This window comes from Penaeus vannamei, chromosome 21 (assembly GCF_042767895.1).
Source record: "Penaeus vannamei isolate JL-2024 chromosome 21, ASM4276789v1, whole genome shotgun sequence".
NCBI lineage: Eukaryota > Metazoa > Arthropoda > Malacostraca > Decapoda > Penaeidae > Penaeus > Penaeus vannamei.
The window spans coordinates 6566659-6579158 of record NC_091569.1 but is presented as its reverse complement, the minus strand read 5'-3'; the positions used below and the strand labels follow the sequence as shown (position 1 = coordinate 6579158).

The window sequence follows — 12500 nt, the reverse complement described above, 5'->3', positions numbered from 1 at the left end:
TTTTCAATTGTGGTGTCTGCACTAACCTCCGGACTTAGTCAGAGCAGACTTAGCGCATCACGGTAAATATAGATATCTGAAGACTTTCAAGAGACTCATCCAACGATATTCTTATATTTACTGACCACTTGCTTCTTACCCATTGTGCTATGTGGCATCTCCTTGTCCTCCCACAATGCAGCTGAGAGCGGCAGTCGAGTCCACCAACTCTGGCGACTTCCAGAAGCCCAGAAGAGATAGGGGGGTCGGGGGAACATTTAGGGAAAAGTTTTTAAGGACCACCATAAGGAGAAAGGTTTTGCTTTTTGCAGAATTTTGTGTTTTCCGTTATTTTGTTTTTGTGTATTTGCGTATTTGTTTTTGTGGTGACCTCATGTTATATGACTTCTAGCTCCTTTTGTTGTTGTTGGATGTTGTTTGTTGTTGTTTGAGATATTGCTGTTGTTAGTGAATGATACTGCCCCATTGAATATCGTGATTTTAGAAGTATGAAGTTATATATGTTGAATTTAATGGAATTTGTATATGTTTCTCTCATTTGTGACTGCATTTGCTCTTCAGAAATATTTCATCTTTTATCTTGAACATTATCTGTATTAATCATATAAAGTTTCCTTATTGTTTTTCTTTGTACACTTCATTTCATGAAAATGCATGCATGCCTCATATCCCCCCTCCCCCCTTAAAAAAAAGTATTAAGAGAACACTCTTACTAAATACTCTTAATTTTCAATGACCCAGGTGGTATAATCTGAAATTAGACATTGCATATATCACCGATATGTGTTTTAGCCCTGTTTTGTATCTTTTCTTTTTTCTGAAAATGACTAAGCATATCTGCATGATATCATTTGTATGGCCAGTTTATTAACTGAGATTGCTTGTTTGGACACCGTGAAAATGATTTATGATGATGATGATGATGATATCTTTAGAATATGCATGGGATTTTCTCTGAAGTATATTCTCTTTTGGATGTATGAAGGGCTTTTGGAGATATCTTGTATAACTAAAAAAAAAAAAGAATAAGATTTTCTCTGTATTTTATCATCATCACCATCGAAAATATTCATCATTTGGGTTGAAATGCTCGTCTAAACTAGTAATTTATGCCCCTTTTTATTAACATAGAATAAGTTTGGTCTTAGTAGCATGTTGTTTTGAATTAGTTCTTTAGAGTTTGATAATGTATTTTTATATAGAGATTTTGTCATTAATTATCTATTGGAAGAAAATTGGATTTAATGAAATATATAGATTTGTGTATGCATTTTTAGTAGGCATAGGTTGATGATACTGTTCTGTTTTTTTCTTTTTTTTTTCCTTTTTGCAAGTATATTTAATTCCATTATTATTTTTATTTGATTATTGTTTAAATTCTAATTACATTAAATATTTATATATTTATTATTCATGGAATTACATATATAGATATATTATATATATAATTATATATGTATATATATTATATATGTAATTATATATATGTATATATATTGTATATGTATATATATAATTACATATGTGTATATGTTATATATGTACATATGTGTATATGTTATATATGTACATATAATATATATGTAATTAAATATGCATATATATTAAGTATATATATTATATATGTAATTACATATGTATATGTATTATATATTTAATTATGTGTGTATATTATGTTTGTAATTCAATTATTATTCAATTTTATTATATATTTTTCCATTTTAATTAGACTATTATTTTGATTTGATTAGTTCTTAGATCTGCTTATTGCCAGCCCTATTTTTTCTTAGAAGGCAGTAATAGTATAGCCTTATGCTTTGTTTTGCCAAGTTAATGTTAAAATGAATATTGTTGTTAGCAAAGTCACCCTTGCATTATGACATCTCTTATACTTATTTCCACATTTCATGCCTATGTTTCACTCATGCACATTATTGTTGTAATGTTTATGTGTTGGTGAAATGGTTTAAATAAGGACAAAGCACAATATGTTTCAAAAAGTTAAAAAACAGTAATCAGATTTACCTGTCATCATTTTTTTGTTTATTGTTTGATGTTCTTGGTTAATAGATGCTTCGGGTTGGTTTTCATCCAAACTTTGTTTTTTTTTAATGGTCATTTCAATCATCAGAATATGAAAGGAAATTTATGTATCTGGTACTATTCCAATAATACAAATAATACAGTATGCTAAAGAATTTTATTGATTATTAAGCACTATATAATCTGTCGGATAATAAATGCGTATTAGCCTGTAGAGTGCGCGGTACAGTGCAACTCAGTGTGAGTTTGAGTCACAGCTGAGGCTATGCCATGTTCAATATTTGTGGAGGTTGCTGTTTTTCACTAAATCAGATAAGAGAAAAAAAATATTTTTATAATTTATTCTGCTACATGGGGTGGGATTAAAGAGGGTAATTACATACTCCACAAGAGTATACCAGTCTACCACAGGGAAATTTATAGATATTAAGGTTATACCATACTATCTCAAAGCTACTAAACATGAAATACAAAACGCTGACATATAACTCTCACCCCACAGCTTCGGAAAGCCATCGAAGAGACCAATTCGGGAGACTTCCCCAAGCCAGAAACAGTTCCTGCAAGCACGGATAGTCCACCAAGAAGCCCAAAGACTTCAGAGTCAAAGGTTTAATGTAGTGATTATCCATCAGATAATGAGACTTTTTTTTTCTCATATGTGTGTTGCAGAATGAGCACTTTTTTCTCTTCTCTCTTTCTAGTATGTATATTTATTAATGAAGCTACTATTGATATAGGTAGAAAATTTATGAATTATTTGGGCTTCCTGATATTAAAAATGCATTTGGTGAAAAGTGAAAAGAAATTTGCAATTTTGTAATTAATGGTACAGATTTCAATATTATATATCTTTTGCTATATACATGCCAAGACAATTAATTGGTATTAGATAAGAATAATAATATATATATAAAGCACGGCAATTAAAGGAAAGGAAAGGATATTGTGTAGATACTTAATTCAATCAGTTATTAGAATAGGATATCCTAAAATTCCTGATTTGCTTTTTATCATAAAGATTGTTAAAAATTCATCTCGTTAAAGTCAGCACCTGATATCAAGCAGTTCAAGTGTTATCTTACAATTTTAAAATCTAGTTTTAGTCGGAGAAAAAGAAAGGGGTTTGGAAGAACATTTTAAAAAATGATATTTCTTTTTATATTGATCCATTGTTGATAAGGCTGCAGACCTTATAATACAGTGCCTACCTGGAATAATGAAGTCATTTTTACCTTTAGACCTAATAAGGTGTTTTTAATAAGTTAAATGTAAGATATTTATTCAAAGAAAATAAAACTCATGTGTACATATCCTGAAAATATAAGATGGTAGTATGATAAGATAACGTGGAATTACACTATTTTTCCTTATCTGTGTAGCCTCCTACCAAGAACTCTACAGGTATATAAAGGCCACAGGTTCACATTATGATAATTTATAGTTCTTTATCAGTCACCTCATGGAAGGTACTTCAGCTGAAGAGATTATTAGGAATATGATTTAAGTAGCAGATTACCCAGACAGAGAGAAAACCTCAGGATAATTTATAGGTTTTGCTTTTAACAAGCATCAGTCAGGAGATGGTAAGCTGGTTGTTGATATAAGATGTTGATAAGTCACCAGTAACCTATTTTCACTTCCTTGTTTTCTATAAAAACTTATAGAACTTGTGATGTTGAAAACTTTTCTTTTATTATTTTAAATCCAAGTTATGAATGTCCTATCATTGTATACAAGTTAGACTGTGTGGTAGCAGATTTTACAGTATTTGTATTATCAGTGTGAAGAAGTTTTCTGCACTGAAAGTTTGACAGATAAGTGATCTAAAATTACAATTTATGATAGCAACTCCAACATAATTGCTACTATTTTAAAAGTGATGCATTTTCCTGATGTATTCATAGAAAAATTATATGTACATTAATCTTTTGAGAATCTTTGCAGCATGATTTAATTGATACAGTGAATCAGGAACTAGACAAGATGTACTTTATGGAGAATGTGAGACTGTATCATGTATGTAATAAAGAGTAGAGATATTCACACACTCAAAGGCAAAACATTCAGATATGCATCATGAATATATTATGTAAATAAGTGTATATAGATTAATGTTGAAATATGAAATACACTCATATCAATAGGTAAACAGAAATGTACTTAAGTATATAGCTATGCAATTTAGGATTTAATACATAGGATACAATCTTAGCAAAGAAAAAACATGAACCAGCATTTGAATGATGATAACACTAATAGGATACATATAAATAAATGCCTGTGATTATTTTGCAATAATAGATTAAAAGTAAAGCCTTCCATTGAGCTGTCTGGTTAATGATTTTTAAGTGGAGCTGATGTTTTACTTCATGCTATCATGTATACTATTGTTGTTGGATATTAGATATATTTGCATACTTATACAGATACTTACTATGGTGACTTCAACATTTATATAACATGTATGGTACTCCAGTGACTTTCTCTTATAATACTCACAGTCACTTTTCTTAGAGTATAACTTTTTAAGCTATATGAGAGGATTTGTAAAAGCCAAATAGATTGTGCTCGGAAATGTGTTTGCGAGTAGGAGAATTCAGTAATCATAGAAAATTACTTGATATAAGTATTATATCCGTGAGGAAGTGATTTTTTTTTTCTTTCTTTTTTTCTCTTTTTTTCTGGAGATGTCTTATGGTGCAGCAATGGTTTCTTTTTTAAACTGTACATAGTCTAAAATTTTTATGGCCTGATATTGTTAGTTACAAACAGCAACATACATTGTTATGTAAATAGACAGAAAGGGTGCAAGCCAAAAGAAATCTGTAAGATATGAAAACTCTTGAAATGTGAAATATGCTACAAATTTATGAAGAGTTTATTTTAGTTTAGGTGTGGTTTACATTTATTTATTTTTTAAACCAATGTTGAATTTTGTTTTTTGGTTTTGCAGTCCTTTTTTTTTGTCATTTACCATTTTATTAGGATATCCAAGGGAGGGATTACATTTAATGTAAAATCCTGCATAGGAGTCACATGTTTTCCACAAGAATATATTTGTTTACTCAGTGTGTAACTTCATTGTTTCAACTTTACACTAACTGCTGTGGACTGCATCCCTACAAAAGTTAGATTATGAAATATGTAATTGGTCGATCAAGGTTTCTCTTATCTTCTTTTGTGCGGGAGACAATCATTTTTTATTTATTCCCTGTTTTACTGGAGACTTTAGCAGACCAATCATGAGTCTATATATACTATATAGCCCAATTTTTTTTCTTCTTCTTCCTCATATGTTAGATAGATAGCAAAGTTCAAATGTTATCCTCTACTTCAGTAATGAGCATTATTGCACAATATTAATATACAAGAGGTAATGCTTGTTTATGTGCCAATTCATATAGCCATGCTGGTATTGTTAATATTAATAAATTCTGTATTCATTTGTCTACCGTCTGGATTTTGTAAATAAACCTTTCATGTATTAACTGGTTGGATAGTGGACAGACGAGTAATGATATAGTAGATATATGATGGTATGTATATATATGTATGTGCCATCAAGTGAAATATGATACCCAGTCGGTCATGTTAGTCAGTTTAGTATTTGCTTATGTAGATATTGTTCTTATACAGGTTAATTCGATAATTGAATTCTAGGTCAGATATATATATAGAAAGACATATTTTGAGATCCTGAAATCTAAGGAGTAATAGCCAGAGTCGATTGTTGTTCAGTGCATTTACTTGCGACAGTATTGGATGCTTTGTCATTCCTGTTTAAGTGAAGAGAGGAAGACACGTGGGGAAAAACAAAAACACAGCAAAAAGATGAAAAACTTCCTCAAAATTTGGCATAGATCTAGATAACTGCGACCCAAAATGACAATGAATAAACCAGATTCCAGCTATGATTGTGATAGCATCTTCTCCTTGGTTGTGTTAGCTACGTCACTATATTTGTAAGGTTGTTAAGAAGGATGATCCTTTGGCTACGGGCTCCGGGATTGTCACTTCTGTCCATTCTTTTTAATTCTCCTTCCTTTTTTTATCATTATTATTTTTTAATTCTTAGGTGTTTTTACTGATTTCCAACTGCATTTTCCATGTGGTGCTCTTCCTCCTTTGTCTTCAGTTACTTCTTTTTAGTACCATTTTCTTTACCCTTAAAATTGTGAAGAATTATCCAGTGAAAATTGATATTTGTAAATATTTTTTTTATGAATTGCACTGTCTGTTATAGCTTGTTTATTAGAATTAATTGAGTAGTTTTAACTAATTAAAGACTTTTAAGTTATGTGAACACTGTTATTACCTTACAGAAAGTAATTAAAATGCAGAAGCCTCAAGAGGTCCAGAACTTGTCATTTGCAAGTGACTTTTGAAGAAAAAAAATATGTATTATTATTTCCAATAATCCTTTGCATTTCTTAGATTAACTGATAGCCTGAATATGCATGAATACACAAATACTGGGAATATTTCTAATTTTCTTCAGTTCCTTTTTTATATATATATTTCTCCCCCTTTTAGGTTTAATAAAATATATATACATTGATACAAGAATGAATTATGTGCTTATTCATATACATACCTGTGCTCACACTCACTCACTCACACACTCAATCATTCACACACTCACACATTCACACACTCACACATTCACACACTCACACACACACACACACACACACACACACACACACACACACACACACACACACACACACACACACACACACACACACACACACACACACACACACATACACTCTCACTCTCACTCACTCACATACTCTCTCTCTCTCTTTCTCTTTTTCTCTATTTCTCTATTCTCTCTCTTTCTCTTTCTCTCTCTCCCTCTTCCTCTCCCTCTCCCTCTCCCTCCCTCTCCCTCTCCCTCTCCCTCCCTCTCCCTCTCCCTCCCTCTCTTCCTCTCCGTCCCACTCTCCCTCTCCCTCCCTCCCTCTCCCTCTCCCTCTCCCTCACTCTCCCTCTCCCTCTCCTTCTCCCTCTCTCTCAGATTTCAGTGCTAAGCACCAACTCAAGTATCTATATTAGCTTCCCATCTTTCCATAGGTTCCAAAATCACTTGCAAGATGTAAGTTAAATGAATGTTGTATTCTTACATATCAGGTGTGATTGTAGCTAGTTCTTACTCATGTATGGCTGAGGAGTGAAAGGCTATAACGACTCTGTGATGACAGTCTCAACTAGTTTTGTATATATGCATTGTCATATAATGTTATCTTTTTTTGATAGATGTATAATACAGTGATGAATATGTTGTGAGCCAATATAGATTTATAGAATGTTTTCTTTGTGTTTTTCTTTTATCCTTTTATTAGCTGTGATGCAGATATGGCCATCATTTTGTTACCATATTAAATGTCCATGAATGAAAGTTTGAACAAAGTAATATCGTGGTATCAACCAGTAACTTCTTCATGAAATGGGATGAAAAGAAGCTTTCTACAATACATATGTCCCCTGTTTTATTTCCTGTCAAGATGGGGTGCTTTCTCAGTAGTGGAGTAACTGTCAATGATTAAAGGAGGGGGGGTCTAATGGGCGGACATGCCACAGGCGTGACATTAAAGGCAAGTAAAATAGAGGTTACATTATTTCTCTAGCCTGTAGATACTACTTCTTAGGCATGCTAGTCAATCAGGCCTGCTTCATGAGTGGTTGACATGTATGCCATATGTCCTAAGGGCATCCAGTGGTATGTAAATGGTGGAAGAATGAAAAATTACTAGAATGCTGGGTAACATTTTTGAATTGTTTGAGGAAAATGCACAGTATCATACTGATTGATCAGATAACAGAAATTCGAGAGAGAAAACATTCTCTCTCTCTCTCTCTCTCTCTCTCTCTCTCTCTCTCTCTCTCTCTCTCTCTCTCTCTCTCTCTCTCTCTCTCTCTCTCTCTCTCTTTCTCTCTCTCTGTTCTTGTAATAAATTTTACACTCGTTGCTATATTTGACATTATATTAGCTTGTTAATCTTATATGCTTTAATAACAAAAAATGGATGATGATGACAAGCGAAGCTGGCCTGAGCCACAAATGAGTCTCCTTCCACTGAAATGAAAAGTTTTGAGTGCAAACAGTGGACATTTCTCATGGTAGTAGTTATCCACGAGCCATACTTGGCCAAATAAAGGTTTTATAGCGTAGCCCCTACACACGTCCTGGCCACAATAGCCCGCGTGAGGGATGAGAGAGACATGGCCAAATAAAATGGAGGGGAGTGTGTATCAATGGCCTGCTGATAGACCCTGAGGACTAGGAAATCACAAACCTGAAAGACGAAAAGAACTCCAGCACCTTATAGTGGTGGACCACCTCACCGGGGATCATTCGAGAAAAGACCAGAGAAGATCTCGAGCTCTGCGACTCAGAGAATATCCCAGGGTACACCGATCGCTGCAGTACAGTACAGTGTACAGTATCGGTACAGTGATCGCTGCCACGCCGATCAGGGTGTTACGAGGGCGTGGAAGAGACAAATAGCAAGGTTTAAATAAGTGTAGTCAGCTCACTTCTACCTTTGGCCCTGCTCAGAAGTGTAGACGGATAAGTGGGAGAGATGTGCCTTATAAAATAGACGGGGCCCTTTATTTAGAAAACAATTATTTTAAGACATACTACTTATTTCATTCATTCATAGTGAGTGAGAAACTCTTCAAGGGTAGATTATTGTATTCTGTGACAGTCGATAGCATTCGATCGAATTCGATGAAAAATGATCATCACATATAACTTCAAGGACAATCTGGAGTTAGTAACTTGAAATCGGAGTGGTAGCATGCACGAGAGCTGTTGTGACAAAGGAACAGGCGAGAAGGATGCCAAGGGCAGACCTGAACCAATTGCCCGCAAAGCCAATGGGAACCGGCGCGGTTTATTGGGAGTTGGAATGAGCAGACCTCTCTTATTTAGACCCCGACAACAGCAAGAAGAACAAACGAATGTGCGAACTGGGGATGAAGACACATGGAGTATGTCCCAACAGGGAGATTTAGCCCTAGAAGATCGAACGGACCTCGGCAGCCGAACCACCCATAACATCATGGTCGTCGTACAGGCAGTGAAAAGTAAATGCCTCCACACTTGTTAGACTTTAAAGGTGTGCAGCGTCACCTTTATCTGCGACAGAATCCTGTTGACCTCGTTGTGATAGGAGTAACATGGTCCACCTGCAGAAGGTCTAACCGTGACGACAGATATGCGAACAAAAGGGGAAGGGGAAGCACGAGGAGCCTTGTCCTGATGCAATTAACCGTTTTATTCAGGAGGACGTGGATCGTTCTCTCTCGAAGGGGAGATTGCTTGAAGGGGAAGAACAAAACTACACACTGCGCATCTGTTTGACAGGAGCGGAAGTTTCATTAATGCAGTGTTAAAAGAGTTAAATACAATATAGGCAGTTTGAGAAAAATATTCTTTAGGGGGACGGTTCCCTTTTATATCACAAAGGCGGAGTTAGTCTCAACATTAGCACAGTGTAGGTAAAGACTCCATTTGTCTTCTTGGTAGTGGTAGGAAACGTTTTTGCAGACGCGGTTGGGATTGTTTCACGCCCGCCACCCTGCCTATAGGCGTCAAGAAGCTGAAATCGATTACAGTGGTAGAAATCTGTCAATTCCATGACAACCGTAGATCTAAAGGGATGCTTGGAGTATCATTGGAAAATCTGCAGGGACTTTCGTAGAGTTTCCCACCGTTGCTTTGAATCATGCTACAGATGTGTGCTTCATGGAAACCGATTAATGAAAAAGAATATGTAACGATGGATAATGGTAAGGCTGTAAACGTTTTTTTTCGGGTGAATCGTCCTAGCATCAATTATTTTCTTGATAGAAATTACTTGTTATTTATCCTTCGAATAGAGCTATTCCGATTATTTTGGCACAAATATACCAGTTCAATGAAGTGCTACAATTTAATGAAAGAGAGAACGTTAACCAGATTTTTTTTTTCTTTTAACGCCTTCATATGTTGAAATATATAAAATATTCACTTTTTTAAGCAACATTCAAGATTTCCCTTTCGCACTATAGAGCTATTTGGCATTTAAGATTTGACAGTGACCGATTTGGCGACGTTTAACCTAAGGTAGTGCAGCGAGACATAAAGTTGTTCGTCGTAATTTAGCGGAAAAGCCACAAAAGCCCTTAAAAGAATATCCAGTCACGCAATATATTTCAAAATTAACTGATAGTCATGATATCGCAAGGTAGACGTTTATTGGTATTTGAAGGGAGATAATTGATGTTGCATTTGAGCTATCTCTGATATCGTAATTTGAATATGTACCTTGTACCTCTATCTTATTATTATTATTATTATTATTTTTTACATGGTTTTGATACGACTCTGTAGTCGCAATAAATACTAGTTGAGTGCGAAGAAAAAACAAAAGCAAAAGAAAAAAATAGAATAAAAAAAATGATACTGAAACTACCAAAAGTATAATTTCTGTTGTCGTCTGCAATAAAGGATTTTCAAGGTTTTAACGCGGCAATTAAATCGATCATAACAAAAGATAAACTGCATATTGTTATGTACATATATATGTTTGTCAGTTAATCATGGAACTTTCTGGAATATCTGAATTAAAGCATGTTTTTATATTTCATATTTAATATTACTCCACTATGGTTACGTTGAAATTACCTTTATTATTCGTATCAGCAGAAACAAAACGATGAAATAAGTACAAATAAAACAAAAACACAAAAACTCTAACCAAAAGTTGGCCTACGTGTGATTCCACACTTGGCATGGAACAGTCTCGAACGCGGGTCAGCAAATTACTAGACCACATCGTTAACCGTTCCTCCTTTTCGACGATCGTTACCAATAATGAAAATAGCTGTGTATTTAACCTAAGCATTTATTGTATCACTATGTGAATGTGAACTTATATGGGTGTTTGTCTGTCTTACGTAATTTTCAATTTAGAGCTGATAGACGCATGAGAGAGAGGGGGGGAGGGGGGTTAGCAAAGAGAGAGAGAGAGAGAGAGGCAGAGAGTGTGGGGGGGAGGGGGGTTTAGACTTATTACAACTTTGTTGATTAAAGTTTAGTTTGTTACTTAATTGAGGAAAACAGACTTAGACGCGCTTTGTAAACTCAAGGCTTTCCCGCACCAATTCAGTGTGAAATGACGAAGGACGTAAATATTGGTGAAAAAATCATTATAATGGCAGTCGATACTTTGGTCTATTTTGCTAGTGCATTTAAACTAGCATCATATCTTATTGAACCTGAATGTTGAGATAAATGTATGTGTGACATAGGAAAATTGGAAAGATTATAAAAGAAAGGAAAGAATGGGAGAAACGGGATTTTCCAATTACATATAGGGTGTCATAGCCACCACAAAATCACTTTTATTTGAAGAGAAGATGATAGAACACTGAGATATTCCTATATTTACAGAAGATAATAGTTACTGTATATAACCGCAGAGGCACTCAACCACAGTATTGTAGATAAAATGGAAACAGAGAAAATAAGAGTGAGGGAGAGAAAGAAAATTGGAAATTGCAGAGAAATGGAGAGGGATGTAGAGGAAACCTTTGTAAATTCACAGTCAACAGCGGTGTATTTAACCTAAGCATTTGTTGCATCACAAAATGTATGGTAAACTTGGACGTGTATCTGTCTGTCTTACGTATTTATGGCACAAATATACGAATTCAATTATCACAATTTAATGAGAAAAAACAAAATTACGACAACCATTAGCCAGAAAATCTTTCTTTTAACGTGTATATATCAAATATATAAAATATCCACTTGTTTTCAAGCAAGATGCATCATTTCCCTTTCGGAAAAAGAGCTATTTGGCATTGATGATTTGAAAGTGATGGATTATACGACGTTTAACCTGAGGTAGAGCGGCGAGACATAAAGTGTCGTAGTCAGGTTAATGAAAAAATCGAATATCTAATCACGCAATATGTTAAGAATTTTATTGATAAGCAAGATAATATCGCAAGGTAGAAATCTATTGGAATTTCAAATAGTTAATGCTACAGTTGAACTAATCTCTGACATGATTATCTATGTACAATATTAGACTTATTACAACTTTGTTGATTAAAGTTTAGTTTGTTACTTAATTGAGGAAAACAGACTTAAATGCGCTTTGTAAACTCAAGGCTTTCCCGCATCAATTCAGTGTGAAATGACGAAGGAAGTAAATATTGGTGAAAAAATCATTATAATGGCAGTCGATACTATGGTCTATTTTGCTAGTGCATTTAAACTAGCATCATATCTTATTGAACCTGAATGTTGAGATAAATGTATGTGTGACATAGGGAAATTGGAAAGATAAAAGAAAGGAAAGAATGGGAGAAACGGGATTTTCCAATTACAGAGAGGGTGTCATAGCCAACACAAAATCACTTTTATTTGAAGACAAGATGATAGAACACAG

At 34.3% G+C, this 12500-nt stretch overlaps 1 protein-coding gene across 6 annotated transcripts in view; it reads left to right on the top strand.

Moving 5' to 3' along the window:
- LOC113803553 (chloride channel protein 2-like) overlaps positions 1 to 7362 on the top strand; it is a 219929-nt gene extending 212567 nt beyond the window's left edge. For 5 of the 6 annotated variants that reach the window (XM_070135804.1, XM_070135800.1, XM_070135799.1 and 2 more), the window contains one exon: positions 182 to 1029. In XM_070135804.1, coding sequence (XP_069991905.1) covers positions 182 to 391 — 210 coding nt within the window. In that variant the 3' untranslated portion in view covers positions 392 to 1029. Of the gene's footprint in view, positions 1 to 181; positions 1030 to 2545 lie in introns of those variants that run through there. The other variant, XM_070135803.1, reaches the window with a different exon arrangement.
- Positions 7363 to 12500: the final 5138 nt, after the last annotated feature.